Source organism: Girardinichthys multiradiatus, chromosome X (genome assembly GCF_021462225.1).
Source record: "Girardinichthys multiradiatus isolate DD_20200921_A chromosome X, DD_fGirMul_XY1, whole genome shotgun sequence".
Lineage (NCBI taxonomy): Eukaryota > Metazoa > Chordata > Actinopteri > Cyprinodontiformes > Goodeidae > Girardinichthys > Girardinichthys multiradiatus.
The window spans coordinates 9260407-9287274 of NC_061817.1; the positions used below are offsets into that span (position 1 = coordinate 9260407).

Here is a 26868-nt window from a genome sequence, read left to right on the forward strand (position 1 = left end):
CTTTCTGCATGGAGTTTGCATGTTCTCCCCATGCATGTGTGGGTTCTCACGGGTACTCTGGTTTCCTCCCACAGTCCAAAGACATGCCTGTTAGGTTAATTGGTCACTCTAAATTGCCCTTAGATGTATGGTTGTTTGTGTGTTGCCCTGCGATGGACTGGCGACCTGTCCAGGGTGTACCCTGCCTCTCCCCCATAGACTGCTGGAGATAGGCACCAGCTACCCCCTGACCCACTATGGAATAAGCGGTAGAAAATGACTGACTGACGACCAGCCGTCCACTGGGTTGGACAGTTACCGCTTCCTCTTGCCATAACACTACAGTTCCCGGCATGCAACGTATAAAAACATTTATTTTTGACCCTGCACGCGATCCTTACAAAGCATCACGAGTTACAGGAGTGATCATGAGAAGACGGAAAAGTGCCAGCTAGCCCCGACAGGATCTGCTATTAGTTGGGGAAACAAAGCTGTCTACATTTCTAGTGGCAACTAGAGTCCAATATGGCTAATATCACCAAGAAAGTGTCGTGGTCCAGCCGAGGCGACGAGTCTGCGTTGGTCGGGGAGGAGACACCGCTGCTGAACGGCTCCGAGCAGCCTAGACCCCTCAGACAGGTACAGCTAACAGCCTCTCCCACTTTAAGCTAAACAGATGCCAAGTCATGTTTGAATAAGCACTTTAAGGTTCTGTTGAATCATGTTTTTAACGCTGCATGGGGAGATGTTTGCTTGCAGAAAGTGTAACGCATACGCAAGAGACATGTTTTAATCATGTCTTATAGCATTGGTTGCATTTGGGTGCAATAATAAGCAACATTATGCTGGAAAGATATCCGATTTGCGCTAATTATATTACGCTATAACGGATCATAATTAGATGTAGGTACCAGGAAACGGATCACATTACAGGATTTGAAAATGTACTTCCTATTGCCCTCAAACTCTTTTTTAATTTACGAGTAGAAAAGATGGTTAAATTTAAAGAAGTTAGTTAGATGAGGATTTTAGGAACATGATTTTTAACATGCTAGCCTCATTAATATTACCTACTCGTATTAAACCTAAAAAACGTTTCGGGCTATTAGATCTGCAGTTTGCAGATGCGTTGCTTGTCCATATAATGAAAAAAAAAAAAACACAACTTTGAAATGAAGCCACCAGAACTAAGCAGTAGCAAAATACAATGCCTAACAAGAAATGTAAATAAACGTCACAGAAAAGTTAATTTATTTCAAAACATCAAGGGCGCATGTACAGAAGATTCATTACATACAGTGTGACTGTATGTAATGTTTACTGTTGTTTATGTCTGTTTATTTTATGATTATGGCTTACTTATAAGTAAACTAGAATATTACATAAGACTAATAAAACAGGTTTTTATTAAAGAAATGGTATGCTAAAAATGCTGGCTGGTCAGAGAGTGCCTGTCCAGGTATATTAATGGAAAGTTTAGTGGAAGAAAAACGTATTCATAACATAAGCGGTGATCATCTCATTCTTTGTGTTTAAACCACTCTTGAATCAGAGATGGCATCAGAAGCATCTCATTTGAACTGCTGCTAAGTTGTCCACGGTTTCTTTTTAGCTAAAAGTAAATTATGCTTTTCAAATGTAAATTAAGGTACAAGAGTCTGGAGGAAGAGTGGTGAGGCATAAAATCCAAGTTGCTTGAGGTCCAGTGTGAAGTTTTCACATTCATTGTTGACTTGGGGAGCCATGTCATTGGCTAGTCCATAGTCAATACAGCCATCTACCAGGAAACTACTAGGAAACCCTTAGAGCACTTCATTTCTGTTGAGAAGTTTGATGTAGATGTTAATTTCTTTTTCCAGCAGGACTTGGTACCTGCCCTCACTGCCATAGATGCCAATACCTGGTTTAATGACCATGGTATCGCTGCACCTAATTGTCCAGTAAACTGGCTGACATGAACCCCATAGAGAAACTATGGAGGAAGATAAGGTACACCAGACCCAACAATGCAGATGAGCGGAAGGCTGCTATTAAAGCAACCTGGGCTTCTTTAACATCTGAACTCTAAATGCATATACTCTGCGGTACATGGGCATGCTTTTCAGTAGGCTGACATTTTCCTGATAAAAATCCCATCTTGCACATTTTGTACCAAAATTTTCCTTCCACTCAACTTTCCATGAGTATGCATGGTCATGTATTTGTGTACAACTGGCTTCTTTAGCAGTGACCTTTTGTGGCCTACCATCATTGTAGTGGGTGCCAGTACCAGCCTGTATATATCACTCTGTATCTAATGAATCTGTGTAATACATGAGTTTTCTTTTTTGAATTGAGCTACTGAAATAGACTAAACTTAATAATCATATTTTAATTAACTGAGATGAACCTGTATGTCGTCACATCAGGGTGGAAATTCATACACAAAGTCAAGTCAAGTTTATTTATATAGCGCTTTTCAGCAACAATGCACTCAAAGCCATTCATGTTCCTGTTACTGTATGTGGTGTGTGTAGATGTCAAGCGGAAACACAATATTTCAGATAGACAGACTCAGCACGGTGGATTTGGAAGAGGAGATAACCACCGAAGAGGTAAAGTCTGAGATCCAGTCGTCATTACTTTTTCCTTTTTTGTGTCTGCTGCTCCCATTATTCAAGTCCTGGCTTCATTATTACCTTTTAAGATTAAACTGATTCAGCCTCAGGGTAAACGACAGAGTCTTACATTGTCGTTTGTCTCACCTGCTTTCCTCTGGATATGGTTGGAAACTAATCTGGAACAGCTGACACAGAGGCAGTCAGAGCGGCCCAGTGACGGATGAGTCAGCCAGTGGGCTTTAAGGGCACATGTCTGATGGTTTCCACAGCTGAACTCGGCAAATAATGAATTAATGCGAGGCATGTGTTTGTAAATGTAACCACCCACAGACCTCAACAGATAAAGCTACTGAAATGGCCATTTAAAGTAAAACCCTGCTGGAGAAGGGGACAAATTCAGCATGTTCCTTGGCAACCAGAGGTTAAAAGTTCAAAAGGATAAAACTGAGCACTGCTATACTTTGTTCAGCCTTCCTGTTATCTGTTGAAAGTATTGCTCTCTCTTGCTGTTTTGCAGCCTGAATGAACCACAGACATGTTATAGAACATACACTTTCATTTTTCTATAGCTTCTTGAACACCTCTGCTTCTTCATGTTTAGACACTTCACCGATACTGAAAACATCTAACTAGGAGGTTACCCTCCGTAACAGCGTCCAAGCTAATTAGTGTTGTTGTTGTAAGTGCAGCATGGTAGCACCTGGATATGGTGTGTTCACTGATTGGAAAAAAAATACCAGGTTTTCAAGTTTCACACCAGTCACTAGTCAGGGCCAATCTGCTGAAAAAAACCTGATTTCTTGATGAGTCTCTGATGGGGTCCAGTCATGTACCTGCAGTAAAGCCGATACTATCGGCATCATTCCGATCTACACCAAAGAGAGAAAGTTGGGGGAAAAAAAACCTCATCACCCAGCAGTCAGAAAATAAGAAGTTATAGTGTGGGTTCAGACGAATGTAAATGGATTTGTACCGGCTAAAGTTCTGAAAACGACCAGTGTCCTCGTCACTGTTTACTTCAGCTTCACCATCCACGGCACCATCCATCATGACCTGGGGGCGGTGGTAATTTTGACAGCATACTTTGATTTAATTTTAGTCACAGCCTTGGGCTTAAAATGTGATTTGGTTTCAGTCACAGCTTCATCATCTTTTGGCATTTTAAATCTAATAAATCTTACTAGAGGTTAGAGGAATACATTTACAGATTAAATTGTTAAAAGAATTGATTTTTACATCTTTTGTTATGTCTAGGTGAGATATTGCTTCTAGGGTGGCACACATTATTTTTCTTTCATTTTTATTGTTTAGGGAAAATATCAATCATATTTGTCCTAGTTTTCATCCTTCTGCATTAGTTTTTTTTATTTTATTTTTGTCCAGTTGACTCGGCAGTCATCTGACTCGACCTCTGACGAACCGTTGAACTCTTTGCAACTCAAATGAAACTTGAATCCTTCAGAATCTAATGCTTTACTTTTTCCAACCGATCAGCCCGATTCTTGTGCCTGTTGTGATGTCATCGACCCGAGTAAACACCAAATAGAAATAGCTGCGTTGTCTTCAGTGAGCTTCTTAAAAGCTTTTCATTTTGTGTAGTTCTGCTGTGAGGTAGGTAAGGTAAGTTTATGTATATAGCGCTTTTCAGCAACGAGACACTCAAAGTGCTGTGGAAATCCAAACCTTTTTCCCAGACTGTGTTTATTGTCTTTGTACATTTGTTTGGGGTGAGGAAAACAAATTCACCACTGGATATGATTTTTAAGCATCATGTGCTTCAATATGCAGTCGCAGACGTACAAGGACTTAAACATTCAAGGAATCCTTCACAGAGTGTCCCACAAATACAAAAAGCATGAACATTTTCTGTAAACGTCAGCATTTAAGATATAATTTTCAACCCAACAAGAGAGGGGAAAAAATAAAAGTGATCAAACAGCAATCAGTAATCTCAGGAGAGTCTAGGATACCTTTCTGTCCCGTCAAGTTTTTGCTTCATTATTAGATGCCGTTCAGGTTTCTCTGATAAATGTGCCTCCATGCATGTGATTTGCTTCACTGTAAACAAAACATTATTTCCAGCGTGTTTTGTTTCTCTCCGCCGTCTCTGTGAATGAAACCTTTAACCCACCGCTGGGCCAACAGATGGGCTAAAGAAGCTCATGCATGTGAATGTTAAATGTATTTGTGACTGGCTTGCATGCATGGATCATTTAATAAATCAGCATTTCCTCCATTTAGTCATGTGAATCTGGAAATCCAACATGGCTACAAGAATCTTGCATGTCATTGGTGATGTTTCAAAGATTTTCACACCAAACGGTCTGGAGGAAATGCTGCTTTTTCCAACGTTGCATCTTTCATCAGCTTTATTACGGACGCACTAGCCTGCAGTGTTTCATTAGAGGGTCTTTTAGTGTTAAAATGTCTGTTTTGTTTCTCTATGACTTGTTTCTGCTTTTGCAGCTTTTCTTTGTAGAATATTTGATGTCAGTATTTAGCTCTTGATTCTGCGCTGCCTTCTACCTGCCTTTAGTCACAGGTTGGAGGTTAGCGTTGGTGTCATCACCTCTTATTTTCCATTTCTTATATACTGCAGGATCCAGGAAGGGGGCGACCCAAAGAGATCCCTCACAATGAGAAGCTGCTGTCGCTTAAATTTGAGGTAAGACAAGTTGCATTATAGTGAAAAAACAAACAATGCACCAATCTTCTTTCTCAGTCTGATACCTGTTTCCGATTTTCTTTGAGCTCTAATCTGCCTGACTTGACCTGATTAAGATTTTCTTTTAAAGGAATATAACACTTGTCTAAAGTTTAAACATTACATATAAATGGAGAAATGTGCTGCAGGTGTATTGGTAGAGGTAGTGGTTATGAATCAGAAAACGAAGAGAAAGAAAAATTATTCCTGTTTATATTTTAAAGCATATAGTACTTCGCAAATGTTTTTGCACCTCTATGAACTTCTTTGCATTTTGTTATGTGGCAGCCACAGTGTATTTCAGTTGAATTTAAAGTTCAGGACCAACTTTATAAAGAGTTTTGGTTTATCGTGACAAAGATAAAGTCCAAATATTAATGTCTGAAAACTCCAAAACCTGACAGCATTATCGGAATAATTTTTACTACCTTCTACTCTGTTGGTTCCATGAGAACGTCAATAAATAAATTCAAGAATATGATTGAAGCAGTTACTGTGTGCAGTTAAGAGATAGAAATCACGCTTCTTTATGTAACTGGTATCCTGAAGAAGCCAATCTCACGATGGGTATATTTTTAAAAGCAATATTTGTGTTCGTGAGGTTTTGACTGCAGTGACATGCAGCCACAGCCATACAGTTGGTTAAAAAGACCACAAAGAGGTTCTAAATACTTTTTTTTAATCTCCTCTTTTATTGTTATAGCAATAAATACCATAAAATATTGTGTTACAGTTTTAAGCACACATAGCCCATCCCTACTGCTGAGATCCAGAGCTCAGGTGGAAGAATCTGTTGACAGAACAAATGTTAGTCGCGGGCTCCACAAATCTGGTCTTTTATGGAAGAATGGCAACAAGACAGTCACAAGAAATAGCGTTTGCTCAAGCCATGTACACAGAATGTGTACAGGCCTGCGTTCAAAACGTTGTTGTGGCAGAAAACCTGCACTGGACATTAAGACGGAGACAGGGAGCAGGTAAGAGTTGATGGGCAGTTGGATGGAGCTGAATACTTCATAATCATAAAGGAAAACCTGCTGGAGGCTGCAGAAGACTTGAGGCTGGGGTGGAGGTTCACCTTCCAGAAGGTCAACTAGCCAGAGCTTCAAGGGAATGGTTTAGATCAAGGCATGTTAATCTGTTTGAATGGCCTAGTCATAGCTGCTAAAGATGTTCACAAAATCACAATCTGTTTTATTGGCCAAGATTGTGTGCATAAGCAAGCAATTTGTCTTTGGTTTCATGCGCAGACATTAAGCATAGAAACTTGCAGCTGTAACTGCTGAGGGGAGCTAGCAGATTTCTACTTGTAAATAATTGTGAAAACCATGTACTGTTTCCCTTTTACTTTAACTTTATTTCTCCCTGCCTGTCATATAATATCTCAGTTAAATATTGAAGTCTGTGATTGTAATGTGATTTAATGTAAACGATTGCAAGCTATACAGGTACTTTACAAAGGAACCTCTGCAAAGGAATTGCTCCTTTGCTGCGGTTCCTAGGTAAAGTACTTGTACCTTCTTATTTGATGTATTCATTGAATTTGATATTGTGTCATTTTCTTGCTCTTTTAGAGTCTTGACTATGATAACATTGAAAACCAGCTGTTTCTTGAGGAGGAGCGGAGGATGAGCTTCATGGTGAATGAAAAAGAATATATTTGTTTCCCCCTTATGTTTGTTTACCTTCATAATTATCCTTCTGTCTTCTGACTGCTTCTCTCTGTTTTGTGTCTTCAGTCTTTTCGCTGTCTGGAGATCAGTCGGTGGGTTATCTGCGGGCTGATCGGCTTCCTGACGGGCCTCATCGCCTGTTTTATAGACATCGTGGTGGAACAGCTGGCTGGAATCAAATACAAAGTGATCAAAGAGAGTATCCTTATTACTTAGTTTCACTAACTTTGTGCTGTCCAAGTTGTGAGCATGCTGGTGGTTAAGGTTTAGTACAAGAGAGGTGATGTGAAGTAATCCTTGAATAAAGCTTTAAATGCAGGGAAGTGGTTAAAGGGAGAAGTGCAATAAGCATCTATTTTCATGACTAGACAAGTTTACTTTTTGTTTCTTTAGCTTTTGTTTATATTTCATGGTCACTTTTATTTTCATTTGTATGTCTTTTTTTCTCTTGGAGCTCATGGATTTCTGCATGTTTTTGATGTGTTTCTGTTAATTGTTTTTCTCTGTCTTGTTGAGCTGATTTGAGCCAGGTTTTAGCTTCCTTGATTTAGAACCTTTTACAGATGTTGTAAAGTTTACAGAAGCAGGTGGACTGTCCATCTCCCTCATCCTCTGGGCTGTCCTCAACTCTTCCTTTGTCATGTTGGGAGCCGTCATGGTTGCTTTCTTTGAGGTAAAGCAGAAAGTTGTTTCAGAGTTTGGCAATAATTGAGACTTTTATCGGATTTCTGAAAAGTTAGAGTGAATTTTAAACAAGCAGCGCTTTGTTGAGTGAGATTATGCAACATGCCAACATGGGGAACCGAATCTTATTTTGGAAACTGGAAGTTCTCCAAGTGGAAAAAAATGCAGACCTGTTCAGAAATAGCTTGTCTAAATGTAATCACTTTATATCATTACATGTTGCGTTTTTGATTGTCTCACGCAGCCCATCGCAGCAGGAAGTGGGATTCCTCAGATAAAATGTTACCTAAATGGAATCAAGATTCCCAGGGTGGTACGCCTTAAGGTACAGGCACCTGAAACACACCCAACACTTTAATGGCTGGACTAAAGGGGGCCTTTTGTATTAACATGTCTTTTTGGGGGGGTTGTGGGCCCCCACAGACTTTGGTGATTAAAGTGTGTGGTGTAATCTGCTCCGTGGTCGGTGGTCTGGCAGTAGGGAAGGTAAACATCTTTATATTTTCTCATTTCCAGATATGAAACCTGCATTACTTTGAATAATGAAGTAACAGTGAAGTATCGTGGTGCTGATGTCATTTTGCTGCTATGAGATTCTGAGACTATGATGGTATTTGTAAAGTTAAAAAAAATCAAGCATGTACAAAAAGATAAAATGTGACTTAAAACAGAAAAACAGCAATTAATCTGCTGCTTAAATAATCAAATGGTTTATTAGACTAACAGTTCAATCTGTGACATTTAGGGTTATGTTTAGAAACGCACCAGTCAAGGGTTTCTGCCGGGTCTTAAGATGTCTCAAATTTCTCTCACTTTATTTTATTAAAAAGTCTCAAATATATGCAGAACTAAATGTTGACATTTGTTCATTTTCTTTTTTTTCAGTCACTTCTTTTATACAGTAAACTAATATAAGCTCCTGAAACTTAAATTAGGAAATTTAAATCAAATTGTTCTTCTTATGTTATCCACTAGTAACTCTATCATCATGGGAAGTTTTCCAGCTAACTACGTTTAGCTTGAAAACAAAACCCATCTTCATCAACCTTTATGTGACTCACTGTAAACTGGTGCTGAAGTTGGCTAATGTGGGTGTAAAAGCACGGGAGTTGCACGTCAGAGTTGGAAAATCAACAAACTAAAGACAATGAGATTATATCAACCTTGCTTAAACTGTTCAGGAAATGATTTATTAGGTTAGCTTAATCAACTTTTGTTGTTGTTCATGTTGGTGGTTCATGGTTGGTGGTTCACAAATTTAACTTTGTGAAATTTACCAAAACACTTTAATCAGTCGGTCAGAGATTGTTTATCATTTAGTTTTCCTCTGGTTTCGGCTGGGGTGCATATCTACAGTAAATGTTTTCATTTTGATGCAGAAACGTAAGCAAAATATAGAATTAAAACCTGCTAAACTTGGTAATACTTTTCAAATAAACATACCTAATTATATCCCTTTATACCATTTTACACTATATGGAGTAACACAAGTACAACCGGACAATTATGACTGGTAAACTGACAGGCAGCTTACCAACGTCAGCAGTATCCTAATAAAGGTGGTGGGTGTCTGTGCTTTTCACTGCTGGAAATATTTTTTTTAAAGGCCCAGTTTGTCTGTTTTGTAAGCAGTGGAAAACGATAAGAGCCTTTTGTCAGCCAGCTGACTTTGCACTTGGTTCACTAATATGGAATTGCTGTTTGGCAACAAAAAGAAAATCTCTAATGCACCTGATCTGTTGTTTACCCACAATCCCCTAGGAAGGCCCAATGATTCATTCTGGTGCTGTTGTAGCAGCTGGGGTCTCGCAGGGAAGGAGCACTTCCTTAAAACGAGACTTTAAGGTCAGTATCTGTGGGTTTCTGCCTGGTATCTGTGTCAAAAACGACTCTATTAAAGCCATAGTAGACAGTTTCAATTTCTGTTTTTTTAAGTTGGTTAAAGATCGCCATTGGTTTCTGATGAGCATCTCTGTGCTTGTAGATATTTGAATACTTCCGTAGAGACACAGAAAAAAGGGACTTTGTTTCTGCTGGAGCTGCAGCTGGAGTTTCTGCTGCATTTGGAGCTCCAGTTGGTAAAAAACACACACACATACACACCTCTAACAGCTCAGTGTGGATTAAAACATGCTTTGTGTTTAAGCACCTTATTTTTTGCATTTGCTGTTTGTTGGCCGGTGGAAGGAAGGGAATGAATGAAAGAGGGAGAAAGGCCTTCCTTCCTTCCTCCCTCCCTCTCCTCTTCTATTATTCTTCCCTATCCCTTCCCCTTTGTTGCCATAGATACATGCTTCTCTGATTAACTCGGTCCTGCCATATATTTTTTGTTTTTTAACAAACCAGCATTCTGATCTCTCTCAAATAAAGAATATCGGATCTTTTACATCACAAACTCCACTCCTCGAGGGTCAGTGTCCTGCAACCTTTAGATGTGCCTTTGCTTCAATACACCTGAATCTAATAATTAGGTCATTAGCAGGATTCTGGAGAACTTGACTGCATACTGAGGAGGTAATTCGGCCATAGATTCAGGTGTGTTGGACCAGGGACACATCTAAAAGTTTGAGGACACCGGCCCTCGAGGACTGGAGTTTGACATCCCTGCTTTACATCGTGGATTTTTACCATCAGCTTTTACAAAGTTCTGTCATAACCTTTCTGAAAGTCTGTGTCCTGAGACCTTTGCCTTCTTTGTATATCTAGAGGTGTTATACCGGGGATCTAAATAATTTAGGATACTAGGGAACAGTTTGATAATTCGCTTGAAAAAGTGAAACACATATGGCTTCATTGCACACGGAGTGATATATTTTAGACGTTTATTTCTGTTGCCTGTATTTCTGTACTTTATCAACATTAAAACCTACTCGGCATAATTTAGTGGAACCTGTATGGGCTCATTGACTGTGTGCATCCTCTATACAGAAACATCTTTTTCCATCATCATTGGTAAAATTATCTCTTTAAAACATTCTTTTCATTTGATGACTCCTCACAGGGTGAAGGAGTCATTAAATGCCTGAATACCACGAGGCTGACTTTAGACTAATGTGTGTATTATGTGGGACAGATGATTTATTTTGTAGCTGTTGTCATTTGACTGATTTCTCTGCTGTTCTTCAACAGGCGGTGTTTTGTTCTCTCTAGAGGAGGGAGCCTCTTTCTGGAATCAGATGTTGACATGGAGGATTGTAAGTCATGTGGCTCCTTGTGTGTGACCATCATGTAGTTTCTACAATGTGCTCAAATAAATCACATAACTAGCTTTAAATCCTGAAAGTAAAAAGGAAAAAAAGACACTTCTGGTTAATTACGGAGTTGAATTTTGAGCTTCCTCACACCTCGTTTGGTGAATTTTTGCTTTTCATCTGCAGTTCTTTGCCTCCATGATCTCCACCTTTACCCTGAACTTCTTCCTCAGTATATATCATAATAAACCAGGAGACCTTTCCAATCCAGGTCTCATCAATTTTGGACGCTTTGAGAGTGAAGTGAGAAACTTACATATTTACTGTATATTTCTGCTTTTCCCAAATCTGTGAGTGTAAAACTTGACATTAAAACTTGTCGTTTACAGGCGATGGCGTATAACCTCTATGAGATTCCTTTGTTTATTGCTATGGGAGCTGTAGGTAAGAACTGTTGTAAATCTCCACAAATATGTGGGATTCTTGATAATTATTAGACTGCGACACTCGCACACTGAAGGAAAATCACATAGATGGTAATTAACTACTGTAATATGGAAAAGTAAAGCTAAATACTGAACCAAACTGCATGAAGGTTTACATCTCTCTACATGCAGGTCAGATATTTGTGGCTGATTTTAATCTGTCTTTTAAGAACCATAACATTATATAAAAACAGCATTCAGTATATTTTTTCTAGCCTTCCTGCTGTGAGCGGTTACTAATTACTTTTAAAACAATGTTCCACCTCTTGTGTGAGGAAGTGGACGCTGTAAAACAGGTTTTTAAAATAAAAAAAAACTGTCTTGAGTTTCTTATATTATTGATTTGCACAGATAGCATCATTAACTGCAAAACATCTGTTTTTGTGTGCATTCCCTTGGGAATGTAGATTCATACCTTTTGATTTAAGATTTCATACAAGCAAACAGCATTTACCTGTTACCTGACAGGTTCAAAGCTCAAAAGAATACAAAGGACAATATTTGTTTCCCCTTCCTGTTAATCACTGAAAGTCTTGCTCTCTCACAGCCTGAATGAATCGCAAGCATTTCTTTGATTTAATTCCCCACGCCTAGTAACAACATCCACCCCTAAAAGCCGGTCAGCTGTTAGGGGTGATCAGGCTGAATATTGACCGATTCCAATCGTCCGGCAGTTTTTTTTTTTTTGTTCATTTCTGATGAAAATGTGACTGTAGGTCCCCATGTTAAGGGATCAGTCACAGTCAGAAATCAGTGTAAACAAAGTTTCAGCAATAATTATTAAGAATCACTGAGCACTTTGAAATTATAGATTGAGCACATTTTTATATTGCATTAAAAAGAGATCATTTTGTCTTGGTGACTTTAGGGAATAAATATTCTAAATAGTGCAGCAGGGAGGTAGAAGTGTAATAATAATGGGTTTGTATTAATGCAAAGTGATGGGAGATTACATTTATATCCGTGAATGCCTGGGAATCTTATCAAGATACTGACTTTAAATCTCTTCTGGTTTTGCTTGGTTTCAGCATAACAAGTCTGTGATTTTTCTGACCACATCTTTTTGTTTTCCTGCTTTATCGTTTAGGTGGGATTTTGGGAGCCTTGTTCAATTTTCTCAACTACTGGCTGACGATCTTCAGAATCAGGTATGGATCAGGAAGCAATCAAAAGACTGATTCAAAACAAAGATCCTAGAAAACGTTCAGGTCATACAAGAAGCGGCTTTGTGATAAGGCGGGACAGCACGTGCATGCAGGGAGATTTTTGTAGTCATTTCAAAATCAAGGTGTGGTGGAAATGTGGGGAAGTTCTGACTACAGGATTAAAGAGCTGCTCAGAATAACCACATCTTGTGACTGAAGCGGGTCAGAAATGGAACGTACAAACATGTATAATCACTATGTCCTACTTTCACTTGGACACTTTTCTAGTATGAAGCTGGCTGATGTTGACAGTTTAACAAGCAGATGAAAAATTCTTAATGTTTTGCTATCCTGGATTTATTGGTTTCGAATAATTTAGACTACTTTAAATTGAGGCTGAGGCTTTTTTTGTTTTGTTGTTAATGGCTTTTCAGAGTTGAGGTTTTCATTGAAGTCTTGTTAGGAAAGCAAATTATTTAATAATAAAAGTAAAAATAAATAAATAAAAATATATATATAATGTTCCTACATAAGGTTTTCTGTGGATTATGATAAAGATATGCAATTAAAATAGAAACATGTTTTTATGTCTATTATGCTTTATAGGTTTAACTAACATTAAGATGTTCTGTGTCTGTGAAACTTGATCCACAGCTGAGAATAAAAACCTCGATTATGCAGTTTTGACCAGAAATAATTTCAGTTTCATAAAATCTACCTGTCCACATGTAACCTCGTTCTTCAGTCTTTGCTCATTTTTGACAGTTATTTTTGTAAAGGGTAACTAGGATCAGTGGATATTTTTTTATTTTATTTTTTGCAGCAGTTTGGCTGTTTTAAAGCTGCAGTAGGGAGTTCTTTGAAAACCTGGATTTAGTCCCTCCCCCTTCCTCTCTGCTGTGGTACAGCCATCCCTCCACTGCGCCTCCCCCACAGCGCAACTTGTTTTTCATCATCGTCTTCTTCTTTTTACTTGTCTTCGTTTTCTGAGCAGGTGCCACTCAAGAACTTGCCAGTTTTCCTATAAGGTTAGGTTGTTTCTGCGCCATTAGCAGCCCGTACACGAGCGTGATTGACACCGCTAAGACATTCCCCCTGGTTCTGATTGGTTGTTTCCGACCTGGAGAGGTGTATTTCTACAAATGGCAGCAGGACCACTAGGAGGAGTCAGAGGAGCTTGATTCTTTAAAAGATTATCTCTCATATTACTGTCAGGACAAAGTGACAGTTTTAACAAATATATTAAAAATACATTTTTACAAAAGGTACCTACCGTAGCTTTAATACTAATTAAGGTTCAATACAAATGTATTGTTATCACAGTATCACTGTACGCAATATGGTGAAGAACAGCAAGAAGCATTAGCTAATTAAGTACCATGCATTCAGGCTTTCTATACCCATAGTATATTCAGTGGCATTTGTTTAGTGCAGCCTAGAAAAGTTTTAGATTGTAAAGAAGTAGTAATGTGATAAACTCCGAGTTATTTTATTTAAAACAGCTGACATGAGCTAGAAGTGACTTATTTAATGAAACCTTCTTGTTGAGATGGGAATGATGGATTTCAGTTTTTTTTTTAAATGCAACCAGTTAAAACACCTCACTATCTAGGGTCTCCCTGGAGTTGAAATCTCTGTATTTTATATTTACTAAATGAGAGGAAGGGGAACGAAATAGCGACTGGTTTCTGACTCTTCTGGGTCCAGATATCCCCACCCTACAAATGCAGAACATTTTCCTTTAATTAAACAAATTAACAAAAAAAAAAAGCAAAAAAAAAAAGCAGAGAGACTATCATGTCTTATCAAATTTCAGAAGATTTGTAAGGTTTTATATGCATGCTGAGGACTTAAGTTTATGATGGTCATAAAAAATAGGGGAAAATATGTTGATGCAATTGTTTTGCAGTGATTTTTTTTTTAAAGAACATTTTGTGTCCAAGGGACCCAGATGGAGCTCCAAATGAAGGGGTTAAGTTCTAAATGTAACTGGTTGTCAGTATAGTGGGTCGCATTTTATTGTTCAAATGCAATGCTTGCGGTTCCCAGAAGAAAATAAACGTTATGTTTGCAGTTTATTATTAAATTTAGAGTTCGAAGAATTGGGTTCAGTCACAGTTGCTCATGTGGGTCTGGGAAAAATAACCGCCCTAGAACAAAGCGGGAACCTACTATCTGGTACTCTTTCCTAAAACGAATTGTATCGGTTCTGGTTATTTGTGATTTATTATTATCTTGTTACCCTGACCAGCCAGACGTTTTTTTATAAATACCATCTGTTCTCTGACACAGTGACTGACTGTAAAGAAGAGTTTTTGAGTGACATTGTCTAATAGAAATTCCAGCGTATGTTCTGCCAGATCGTCTGAAGTCACACTGCAGCAAAGCTTTGTGTTTCTCTCAGCTGTTGTTTCAACAGACCTGCCCTGGGAAAGTCCGGCCTAACGTCAGAACATTTCTGAACATGTCCAACTTGATTTTTATTTTTTTGCATCTCTGTTAGATACGTTCATCGGCCGTGTCTGCAAGTGATGGAGGCCATGTTGGTCGCCGCAGTGACCGCGACGGTGGCTTTCACCATGATCTACTTCTCCACTGACTGTCAGCCTCTAGGGCCGGATCACACTGAGGAGTACCCACTGCAGGTACACACTCACTGCTGTGTCAGCTGCTGTGCTGACTGGAGACATGGCACCAAGCAGGAACTAAGCCCATAGCCTTGTCTCGCTGTCTTGAGTGTTTGGGAAAAATCATTTCCTTAATGTGAAATAAAGGTCCATAGGTCAGCACAAGCTGATTCAGATCAGATGTGATCCTGTCATTGTGAATCTTTGTGATTCCCTTTTTTCCCCTGCATTTCACTTTCATTTCATTCAAGCCTTGTTGGCAATAGTGTTGCAAGAGCAATATTCGAAAATTATCTTTTTTTTTTCTAATGTCTCTGCAGTCATCAATTTAACTTTATCACGTGGAGTCGGATGTCTTGGCTATTAATAAATGTTGACATTTGGTGCTCTTTCTACTCTTCATTTGCCCATTTAATCAAATCATGTAAATGTCATGTAATGGATGCTACTTATCCCTAATAGTAACAACAATGCATTTTTTCCTGCCTGCTATTTGTCCTATAACCTGCATTTTCTTGTCTAGTTATTCTGTGCCGATGGAGAGTATAACTCTATGGCCACCGCCTTCTTCAACACTCCTGAGAGAAGCGTGCGTAGTCTCTTCCACAATCCGCGAGGTAAAAACTGTGCAAACTTGCTACAGTAACCACAGTACTGTGCTGCATTCATTAGGGCATTTGAGTCTGAACACGACATTGTGGACATTGTAATATTTCTTTTTGAAACTGTCCCTGTTGTTGAGGCAAAACCTCATCTGAACCCGTCAGTTCCAAGCAGTTGCAGGCCAGTGTCTAAACTTCCCTTTGTATCAAATATTTGGGGGGAGATTGTAGCAGATGCTTTGCCGAGCACTATGGATATATTTCAGGCTGGCTCAGTTTAGGAGCCATAGATTTGCTTCAATTTAAACCATCCCATTTTAGATCTGATTGTATGTTTAAGGTCATTGTCCTGCTGAAAGGTGAACCTGCCCCTGTCCTAAGTCTTTTGTAGCCTCTAACTGGTTTTCTTACAGGCCCTGCCTGTATTTAGTTTCATCCATCTTCCCATCAGCTTAGTTTCCCTTCCCCTGATGAAGAAAAGTCTGCTCACAGCATGATGCTACCACTGCCATGTTTTACACTCTGGGGTTGGTCTGTTCAGGGTGAAGGTGGAGTGTTAGTTTAGTGCCATACATGTCAGTTTGCAGGATGGCTAAAACGTTTTTGGTTACTTTAAGGAAATTGCAAGTGGGACAGTGTTTATGTCTTCTACCAGTTCATAAAGGACAGATCTGTGGAGCGCACACAACTAATACTTGTCCTGTCAACAAATGCTTCCACCCGAGCTGTGGATCTCTGCAGAACCTCCAGAGTTACCATGTGCCTCTTGGCTGCTTCTGTGATTAATATTTTCCTAGCTTGTCCTGTCATATAAGGCAGGTGGCCAATTATGGGTAGGTTTGCAGTTCTTCCATACTCTTCGCCTTTTTAGATGGCCGTTTGGACAGTGTTCTGTGAGATGATTGCTCCTTGGTAAAGGGACTAAATACAAATGCATGCCACACCTTTTAGATTTATACGTGTAAATCCACTACTTGCTGTTGGTCCATCATTTAAAATCTAAATTAAAATACATTGTTTGTAATAGTTGTAATGTGACAAAAAATGTATAAGTTCAAGGCAGTATGGGTATTCTTTTAAGCACTGTGTGTAGACAAGCCCTCAGTTAGACTCATTACTTTGTTGCATTGTTTTCCTTAGTTTTGGTCTGATATGTTGTTTTTGTTTTTACCCTTTTTGTATTCATTACATTTATTTACAGGTCCTTCTCAAAAAATTAGCATATTGTGATAAAGTTCATTATTTTCTATAATGTAATGATGAAAATTTAACATTCATATATTTTAGATTCATTGCACACTAACTGAAATATTTCAGGTCTTTTATTGTCTTAATACAGATGATTTTGGCAGACAGCTCATGAAAACCCAAAATTACTATCTCACAAAATTAGCATATTTCATCCGACCAATAAAAGAAAAGTGTTTTTAATACAAAAAACGTCAACCTTCAAATAATCATGTACAGTTATGCACTCAATACTTGGTCGGGAATCCTTTGGCAGAAATGACTGCTTCAATGCGGCGTGGCATGGAGGCAATCAGCCTGTGGCACTGCTGAGGTCTTATGGAGGCCCAGGATGCTTCGATAGCGGCCTTTAGCTCATCCAGAGTGTTGGATCTTGAGTCTCTCAACGTCCTCTTCACAATATCCCACAGATTCTCTATGGGGTTCAGGTCAGGAGAGTTGGCAGGCCAATTGAGCACAGTGATACCATGGTCAGTAAACCATTTACCAGTGGTTTTGGCACTGTGAGCAGGTGCCAGGTCATGCTGAAAAATGAAATCTTCATCTCCATAAAGCTTTTCAGCAGATGGAAGCATGAAGTGCTCCAAAATCTCCTGATAGCTAGCTGCATTGACCCTGCCCTTGATAAAACACAGTGGACCAACACCAGCAGCTGACACGGCACCCCAGACCATCACTGACTGTGGGTACTTGACACTGGACTTCTGGCATTTTGGCATTTCCTTCTCCCCAGTCTTCCTCCAGACTCTGGCACCTTGATTTCCGAATGACATGCAGAATTTGCTTTCATCCGAAAAAAGTACTTTGGACCACTGAGCAACAGTCCAGTGCTGCTTCTCTGTAGCCCAGGTCAGGCGCTTCTGCCGCTGTTTCTGGTTCAAAAGAGGCTTGACCTGGGGAATGCGGCACCTGTAGCCCATTTCCTGCACACGCCTGTGCACGGTGGCTCTGGATGTTTCTACTCCAGACTCAGTCCACTGCTTCCGCAGGTCCCCCAAGGTCTGGAATCGGCCCTTCTCCACAATCTTCCTCAGGGTCCGGTCACCTCTTCTCGTTGTGCAGCGTTTTCTGCCACACTTTTTCCTTCCCACAGACTTCCCACTGAGGGGCCTTGATACAGCACTCTGGGAACAGCCTATTCGTTCAGAAATGTCTTTCTGTGTCTTACCCTCTTGCTTGAGGGTGTCAATAGTGGCCTTCTGGACAGCAATCAGGTCGGCAGTCTTACCCATGATTGGGGTTTTGAGTGATGAACCAGGCTGGGAGTTTTAAAGGCATCAGGAATCTTTTGCAGGTGTTTAGAGTTAACTCGTTGATTCAGATGATTAGGTTCATAGCTCGTTTAGAGACCCTTTTAATGATATGCTAATTTTGTGAGATAGGAATTTTGGGTTTTCATGAGCTGTATGCCAAAATCATCCGTATTAAGACAATAAAAGACCTGAAATATTTCAGTTAGTGTGCAATGAATCTAAAATATATGAATGTTAAATTTTCATCATGACGTTATGGAAAATAATGAACTTTATCACAATATGCTAATTTTTTGAGAAGGACCTGTACATTTTCAATAATTGTATTTAGTTGTTATCAAGCATTTTGTGGTTCCTAACCTATAAAAAATAAAGAAAAACTAGATTCACTTATTAGCAAACAAAACATGATTTTGTGTGATGCTTGCAGGATGTGAAGGATGCACCAATAGCACATTATTTACTTTCTAAACAGTTCAAAACCCAACACTGCAGGTCAGAGGAACTGATCAGCAGTTCCATAAGATTTAATGAACAAGCATAACAAATTACAGGTATAGAGACTGGGAACCACCTTTCCTCTTATGTAAGCAGTTCCTGAACCATATTGATTTATCACTCTGTCTGGTGATTTCTTTCCTTTGAAGGAACCTACAACTCTCTGACGCTGGGTTTGTTCACACTGACCTACTTCCTCCTGGCGTGTTGGACCTACGGCCTGGCGGTGTCTGCTGGTGTGTTTATCCCTTCTCTCCTGATTGGAGCAGCCTGGGGGAGACTGTGTGGAATACTGCTGGCCTCTACAACTTCTACTGCCTCAGTTAGTTCTCAACACCTGGCTCAGTTAGAGCACATTTATTGACACATCTGGTAAAGATGTGTAAAAGTCGTAAATAAATTCAGCTTTTATTGCAGTCACTAAACCGCACACAGTAACTGTTAAATCATATTTTTTAACCTATTGCTGTTGATGCTGTCATGGAGCCAACAGTGCAGTGGAGAAAATTGTAAAAATAACAACTCCAACAATACAGCCAGTTTTGGGGGTTTTCAAACAAATCGGAATAATTAACATGATAAGAAATTCTTTACGATGACGATACACAAAACGATAAATGCCTATCTCTTTTGCTAAGTTCTACTGGTAATGTCAGATGGAACTAAGACTGAACCTTTTAACTTTGAACACTCGGGCAGGGTTCGACAAGAAGCAAAGGATGAATTAGTGGAAAAACACGTGATCCCCACCATTAACCACTGAGGAGGATCTGTGATGCTGTGTGTGTGTTTCTTTACCTAAGACACGAGGAACCCTGTTGAACGCATGTCAAAGAGGGGTGGTCAAAGGACCGTCTCGCTTCAGGCTTCAACCTTGTAAAATGTCACTTGTTTGTGTCTTGACAGATGTGGGCCGACCCTGGTAAATATGCCCTGATCGGAGCTGCTGCTCAGTTAGGTGAGAGACTCTAGCCTTTCAATTCATTCTTCTTCTGTAGCACTCAGGGATGAAGTGGGTTAATGATGTAAAATGTAGTAACACGCTGCTGTCCACAGGTGGCATTGTGAGAATGACCCTCAGCTTGACGGTCATCATGGTGGAGGCAACAGGCAACGTCACGTACGGCCTTCCGATCATGCTTGTACTTATGACGGCCAAGATAGTAGGAGACTACTTTCAAGAAGTAAGGAAGTGACACATGCTGACATTCGATTACAAACTCAAAGTAGTCGTTTTCTGATTCCGTAGTAGGCATGGGGCGGTATACTCAGCTTTGCACAAAAAACGTGATCTAATTGCTTTTATTTAAAGTAGAAAAGTTCTGCTTTTTTCCTAATAATGCTTCAATAGTAGAACGAACTTATCTCTTCCATTTAGTTTTTGTTTTTATTTCGATGCTTAGGAAAAGTATGTCTGTTTAAGATATGTTTCCTAAAAGCTTCGCAACTTTCTTTTTGAAACTGTAAAAAACTATTAGATGTTCAGTCCACATAGCATGATGCTGCCACATCCATGTTTATATTATTTTTTTTATTTCCACACCATGGCTTTTAAGCATTCACCAACGTCTACATTTTTCTGTCTTGGAGAGAAATGTTTAGTAGCTTTCTTTTAGCCAGCTGACCAGCAGTGTGCATCAACATGTGGGGGACAGGAAGAGTCTTTACTACCAAGATTTAAAAAGCTGGACAAAATTGCGGTCATTGTGCTCCATGCACATTCCCCAGTATTGCTCTAATTTTTGGTCGGCTCTTGATTGCGAAACACTTTAAAATGAAAGAAATGCGTCAATATTCATGCATCTAGATATTTACCCACAACACAATGTTGCAGACGAACCTGAGGTCTACTCACAGCTTAATCATTCAATTCAGTTTATTTATATAGCACCAATTCACAACACATGTTGTCTTAAGGCACTTCACAACAGTCAGGTACATACATTCCTATTAATCCTAATCATTGAACAGTGCAGTCAGATTCAGTTATTTATTCAAATTAGATAAAAAGTTTTTCTATCTAAGGAAACCCAGCAGATTGCATCCAGTCAGTGACTTGCAGCATTCCCTCCCCCTGGATAAGCATGTAGAGACAGTGGACAGTCACTGTTGTTGACTTTGCAGCAATCCCTCATACTGAGCATGCATGTAGCGACAGTGAGAGAGGAAAAACTCCCTTTGAACAGGAAGAAACCTCCAGCAGAACCAGAACCAGGCTCAGTGTGAGCGGCCATCTGCCACGACCGACTGGGGGTTTGAGAGAACAGAGCAGAGACACAAAAAGAACACAGAAGCACTGATCCAGGAGTACTTTCTATGGGAAGGAAAAGTAAATGTTAATGGATGTAGCTCCTTTAGTCATTTCATCTAGAAAGAAAGAACAGATAAACTTTGAGCCAGTTTTCAAGCTTAGAGTCTGAAAGAGAGCACATACAGTTAGTTACAGTAAAAGCTCAGTCAGTAGCTATGTCTAGCAGAGAGAAAGGGTTAAACACTGAAAGAAAGGGCCATGTGGATCATCGGTAGAGGGTGAGCATTAAGTTGTTGCCAGCAGAAGCTTGGACGATGCCCCTCTCCAGAAAGGTGTCACAGGTTGAAACAGAACCAGGCCAGGTGTAGCTTCTAGGAAGAGAAAAGAGAGAACAAGGTTAAAAGCTGAATAACAGCAAATAATGCAAAATTGGAGAGTAGTGTGAGAATGTAGCGAAGAGAGTGAAAGTGGTCATTATGTCCTCCAGCAGCCTAAGCATATAGCAGCATAACTACAGAGGTAGTTTCAGTTTATTTATTTATATAGCGCTTATTTACAACAATGTCGTCTTATTGCATTGCTTATTTCAATGGTTTACAGAATAAAAAAAGGGGTTACACCTATATTATCTCACTGGCTGTGTATTTTAAAACAAATTCATGCCTGGTTGCTTACATGGCGGCGTTTCCTGTTGCTGCAAACCATTGAAGTGTGTTTAAACCTCCCGTGTGCTTCAGGGTTTATACGACATCCACATCAAGCTGCAGAGCGTTCCCTTCCTGCACTGGGAGGCTCCTGCCACCTCCCATTGGCTCATAGCCAGGTAGGTCTTGACTCGTTGAAGGCTTGCTAACACATTGATAATGAATATGCTTCAGTGTGTATTGCAATGCATGTGATAGACCAACACAAAGTAGTGTATAATTATGAAGTGGATAGAATCCCCACAGCATGATGCAGCCACCATCATGTTTGACAGTGGGTGCGTTGTGTTCAGGGTGATGTGCAGTCTGCGGCATTTTGCATGTAGGCCAAGAAGTTCACAATTAAACTACCAATGCATTCCAAACTTTTCAGATTTTCCCCTCCACTTAATAATTGCCTTTTGGACTACTTTGTGTTTGCCTGTTGCATAAAAATAATAAACATTAAAGTTTGTGGTTGTAACATGACTAAATGTGAAAAACGTTCAAAATGTATAAATGCTTTAGAAAAGGCACAATATAATCTCCTAACCCTTGTTTCTAAGTTGTCTGTCTTTTTGTGTCCACCCTCTTCACAACCCAGGGAGGTGATGAGTTCTCCGGTTACCTGCCTGAACAGAATAGAGAAGGTTGGAACCATTGTGGACATCCTCAGCAACACTTCTACCAATCACAACGGCTTCCCTGTCGTCGTGCAGGTTTCTGCTGATGATGAGGTATTGTTTGATTGCATAACTGAGATCTGTTAAGTTGAAAATGTCAGATGCTAAATTGCTACATTACTGTTCAAGATAATTTCACCTCCATGTTAAGCCTTAATGCCATCAGAAACAGCTTCTCTTTCTTTTATCGCTCCAGCCGGCTAAACTATGTGGCCTCATACTCCGCTCTCAGCTCATTGTTCTTCTAAAGCACAAGGTAAAGTCAGTGACGGATGTGGCTGCGCATGCTCACCCAAGAGGCAGAAGATCTTTTCATGCGTTGTTTAAATTCATGTTTCTGGCTATCTTTCCTGCCAGGTGTTTGTGGAGCTAGCTCGCGCCCGGCTCACTCAAAGGAAGCTCCAGCTGAAAGATTTCAGGGATGCATACCCCAGGTTTCCACCGATCCAAAGTATCCACGTGTCTCAGGATGAGAGGGAGTGTATGATGGACCTCACAGAGTTTATGAACCCAACTCCGTACACTGTACCACTGGTGAGAAACGCACTTTTATCTCCCCTTGCTCATATGTATGTCCATGTTGAGTAGATGAATTCTAACTTGAAAGCTTTAATTTGCAGGAGACATCTCTTCCTCGTGTGTTTAAGTTGTTCAGAGCGCTCGGACTCAGGCATCTAGTCGTGGTTGATGACGAGAACAGGGTAAGTGTGTTAAAGTATTTTAATTGGGTCCTTTTCCCTTTGGACACCATATGCAACTGTCAACATATTTTGTTGGCATTTTAGACCAACACAAAGTAGTCCATGATTGTGGAAGGAAAGGAAAATATACACGGTTTTTGCTGAATTTTTTATTTTTGTTCACAGACAAATAAAAATCAGAAAAGCTTAAAGTGCGTCCGTTTTCCATCACCCTGATTCAACACTTTGTAGAATCAACTGTTCTTAACCAGGTTTGCACATCTACAGATTGATTGGTTGGAGATGGACTATGAACATAAAGGTTCATGTCTTGCCACGATTGTAAATTGGATTTAGGCCTAGACTTTGACTGGGCCATTCCAAAGCATTCTTTGGTATCTCTGGCATGTTCAGGTTTGAGACACTGAGAAATGCAGCCTCTAACCGGTATCCAGTATTACAGTGTATTCATCTTTTAATCAACCCGTACCAGCTTCACTGTGCTGCAGAGCGATAGTATCCTCACAGCATGATGCTGCCCTCACCATGTGTCACCGTGTGTTCAGGGTTTCTATGCAGTGTTTTGTTCTGCTACAGTGCCTTGTGAAAGTACTCGGCCCCCTTGAACTTTTCAACCTTTTGCCACATTTCAGGCTTCAAACATAAAGATGTGAAATTCAAATTTTTTTGTGAAGAATCAACAACAAATGGGACACAATCGTGAAGTGGAATTTATTGGATGTGTCAAACGTTTTTAACAAATAAAAAACTGAAAAGTGGGGCGTGCAATATTATTCAGCCCCCTTGCGTTAATACATTGTAGTGCCACCCTTTGCTGCAATTACAGCTGCAAGTCGCTTGGGGTTTGTCTCTATCAGTTTTGCACATTGAGAGACTGAAATTCTTGCCCATTCTTCCTTGCAAAACAGCTCGAGCTCAGTGAGGTTGGATGGAGAGCGTTCGTGAACAGCAGTCTTCAGCTCTTTCCACAGATTCTCGATTGGATTCAGGTCTGGACTTTGACTAGGCCATTCCAACACCTGGATACGTTTATTTGTGAACCATTCCATTGTAGATTTGGCTTTATGTTTTGGATCATTGTCTTGTTGGAAGATAAATCTCCGTCCCAGTCTCAGGTCTCTTTCAGACTCCAACAGGTTGTCTTCCAGAATGGTCCTGTATTTGGCCCCATCCATCTTCTCATCAATTTTGACCATCTTCCCTGTCCCTGCTGATGAAAAGCAGGCCCAAACCATGATGCTGCCACCACCATGTTTAACAGTGGGGATGTTGTGTTCAGGGTTATGAGCTGTGTTGCTTTTACACCAAACATATCGTTTTGCATTGTGGCCAAACAGTTTGATTTTGGTTTCATCTGACCAGAGCACCTTCTTCCACATGTTTGGTGTGTCTCCCAGGTGGCTTGTGGCAAACTTTAAACGAGACTTTTTATGGATATCTTTGAGAAATGGCTTTCTTCTTGCCACTCTTCCATAAAGGCCAGATTTGTTCAGTGTACGACTGATTGTTGTCCTATGGACAGACTCTCCCACCTCAGCTGTAGATCTCTGCAGTTCATCCAGAGTGATCATGGGCCTCTTGGCTGCATCTCTGATCAGTCTTCTCCTTGTTCAAGATGAAAGTTTAGAGGGACGGCCGGGTCTTGGTAGATTTGCAGTGGTCTGATACTCCTTCCATTTCAATATGATTGCTTGCACAGTGCTCCTTGGGATGTTTAAAGCTTGGGAAATCTTTTTGTATCCAAATCCAGCTTTAAACGTCTCCACAACAGTATCTCGGACCTGCCTGGTGTGTTCCTTGGTCTTCATGATGCTCTTTGAACAGAACCCTGAGACTATCATAGAGCAGGTGCATTTATACGGAGACTTGATTACACACAGGTGGATTCTATTTATCATCATCAGTCATTTGGGACAACATTGGATCATTCAGAGATCCTCACTGAACTTCTGGAGTGAGTTTGCTGCACTGAAAGTAAAGGGGCCGAATAATATTGCACGCCGCACTTTTCAGTTTTTTATGTGTTAAAAACGTTCGACACATGCAAGAAATTTCATTCCACTTCACGATTGTGTCCCACTTGTTGTTGATTCTTCACAAAAAATTTGAATTTTATATCTTTATGTTTGAAGCCTGAAATGTGGCAAGAGGTTGAAAAGTTCAAGGGGGCCGAATACTTTCGCAAGGCACTGTAAGTTTAAGTTGGGTCTCATATTACCAGACCACCTTCTTCCTCCTGTTTGCTGTGGCTCCTTCAGGGCTTCTGGTGAGCTCTGTGACACATGGGGCTTCATGTAATTTTATTCATTTTAACTGGGATTTTCTTCTTGCTATTCTTTTAGAAAGACCAAATGTTTGGAGGGCACAGCTAATAGTTGTCCTGTTGACTCATTTTCCTACCTGAGCTGTGGATCGCTGCAGCTTCTCCAGAGTAACCAGGGGTCCCTGATTTAGACATCTCCATATCTTTCTCCCTGACTTGCCTGTTGTGTTCCTTGGTCTTGTTGACGTTCTAATGTTCTCTAACAAACCTCTGAGACCTTCACAGGTCTATATTCATACTGAACATATTAAATTACTCAGAGAGGGAACTCTGAAGGCAATCAGTTGCATGAGATTCTATTTATGTGTATTGGATCAAAATGTGGCTGAATTACATGCCAACTTTGTGTTGGTCTGTCACATAAAATCTGTCTTCATTGCATTTCAGTTTCTAAGATTTCTGATTGTAACATTTTGGGTTTACATTACACAGGTGGTTGGGCTGGTGACCAGGAAGGACTTGGCCAGGTATCACCTGGGTAAACACGGACTGGAGGAGCTTCACTTGGCTCAGACATAGTACACACAGATGCACATTGACAATAACACATCTGATGCCTCAGAGGCCACCAGCCTTCCTTCAAGCCTGAGAGATCGATGCTTAGCACAACAGTCACCCCCATGTGAAATAAGTGTAAACCAAATTATTGTGGTTTGTAGTTTAAGACTTTTAAAGTTATTTTCTGTGTTTGTGCTTACGTTTAAATACGGCAGGATTTCTTCAAATAAAAGCCGTTTTCTGCATAAAATTATTTATACTTCCCTCCCTTGAAATGTAACAAAACAAGACAGGGACCAGGTTTAGTTTGGCTATAGCGGTAAATCATTAATCAGGTTTCTGTCTGTTTGGTTTGTCACTCCATCACCTTTACATTGAAGGGTAATTTCTGCTTTGGGCTCCTGCTGTTGAATTATTAGAGATTTGAGATTCTTTATTTCTTTCAAGTTAGTTTTTGAGTGTTTAAGTTCAAATATTGGTTAATGTGACTATATTTTGTAGTATGTGTGTGTTTTGAACTGAGAGAAATATGTTATTTATTCATTTTGGGGACCTGTTTTAACTTAAAGAGAATCGTCTGAACTCATGCATAGTCAAAGGCCTTTTATATCAAATTATCACATCTTTTTCTGTTTAACATGCACAGATTGCATTACTCCTGAGAGCGAATGCTAGATTGATACTTAAGGTATGAACATATCTTCGGTAAATCCCCGCTGAAGGTTTGGACTATTTCGTGAAAGTGTGAAGATCTCCATGTCATGAAGCTTTATGTAAATGAAATTTTGGAAGAACATTGTACTAATTTATGTTGGTCAGAAACAGAACATTTAATGTTTGATTTTTATGTCTGTTTGTCCTTAGTCAACAGTATTAAGATTTTGTGCACTTCACTGTTAAACCATTGATTTTTAGGGTACATGGTGGCGCAGTTGGTAGCACTGTTGCCTTGCAGCAAGAAGGTCCTGGGTTCGATTCTTGGCCTGGGGTCTTTCTGCATGGAGTTTGCATGTTCTCCCCATGCATGCGTGGGTTCTCAC

The 26868-nt window shown here is 39.9% G+C and overlaps 1 protein-coding gene across 1 annotated transcript; it reads left to right on the forward strand.

Moving 5' to 3' along the window:
* Positions 1 to 391: 391 nt before the first annotated feature.
* LOC124863439 (H(+)/Cl(-) exchange transporter 7-like) lies at positions 392 to 26868 on the forward strand. The gene is made up of 25 exons (XM_047357808.1): positions 392 to 618; positions 2496 to 2573; positions 5179 to 5244; positions 6858 to 6923; positions 7023 to 7155; positions 7520 to 7629; positions 7885 to 7965; positions 8064 to 8126; positions 9402 to 9485; positions 9625 to 9718; positions 10770 to 10834; positions 11018 to 11134; positions 11221 to 11275; positions 12404 to 12464; positions 14965 to 15106; positions 15612 to 15705; positions 18839 to 19011; positions 19596 to 19647; positions 19746 to 19873; positions 21678 to 21763; positions 22228 to 22360; positions 22503 to 22562; positions 22664 to 22840; positions 22927 to 23007; positions 25763 to 26868. The coding sequence occupies exons 1-25, from the start codon at positions 505 to 507 to the stop codon at positions 25847 to 25849; spliced, it is 2400 nt and encodes a 799-aa protein (XP_047213764.1). The 5' UTR covers positions 392 to 504; the 3' UTR covers positions 25850 to 26868.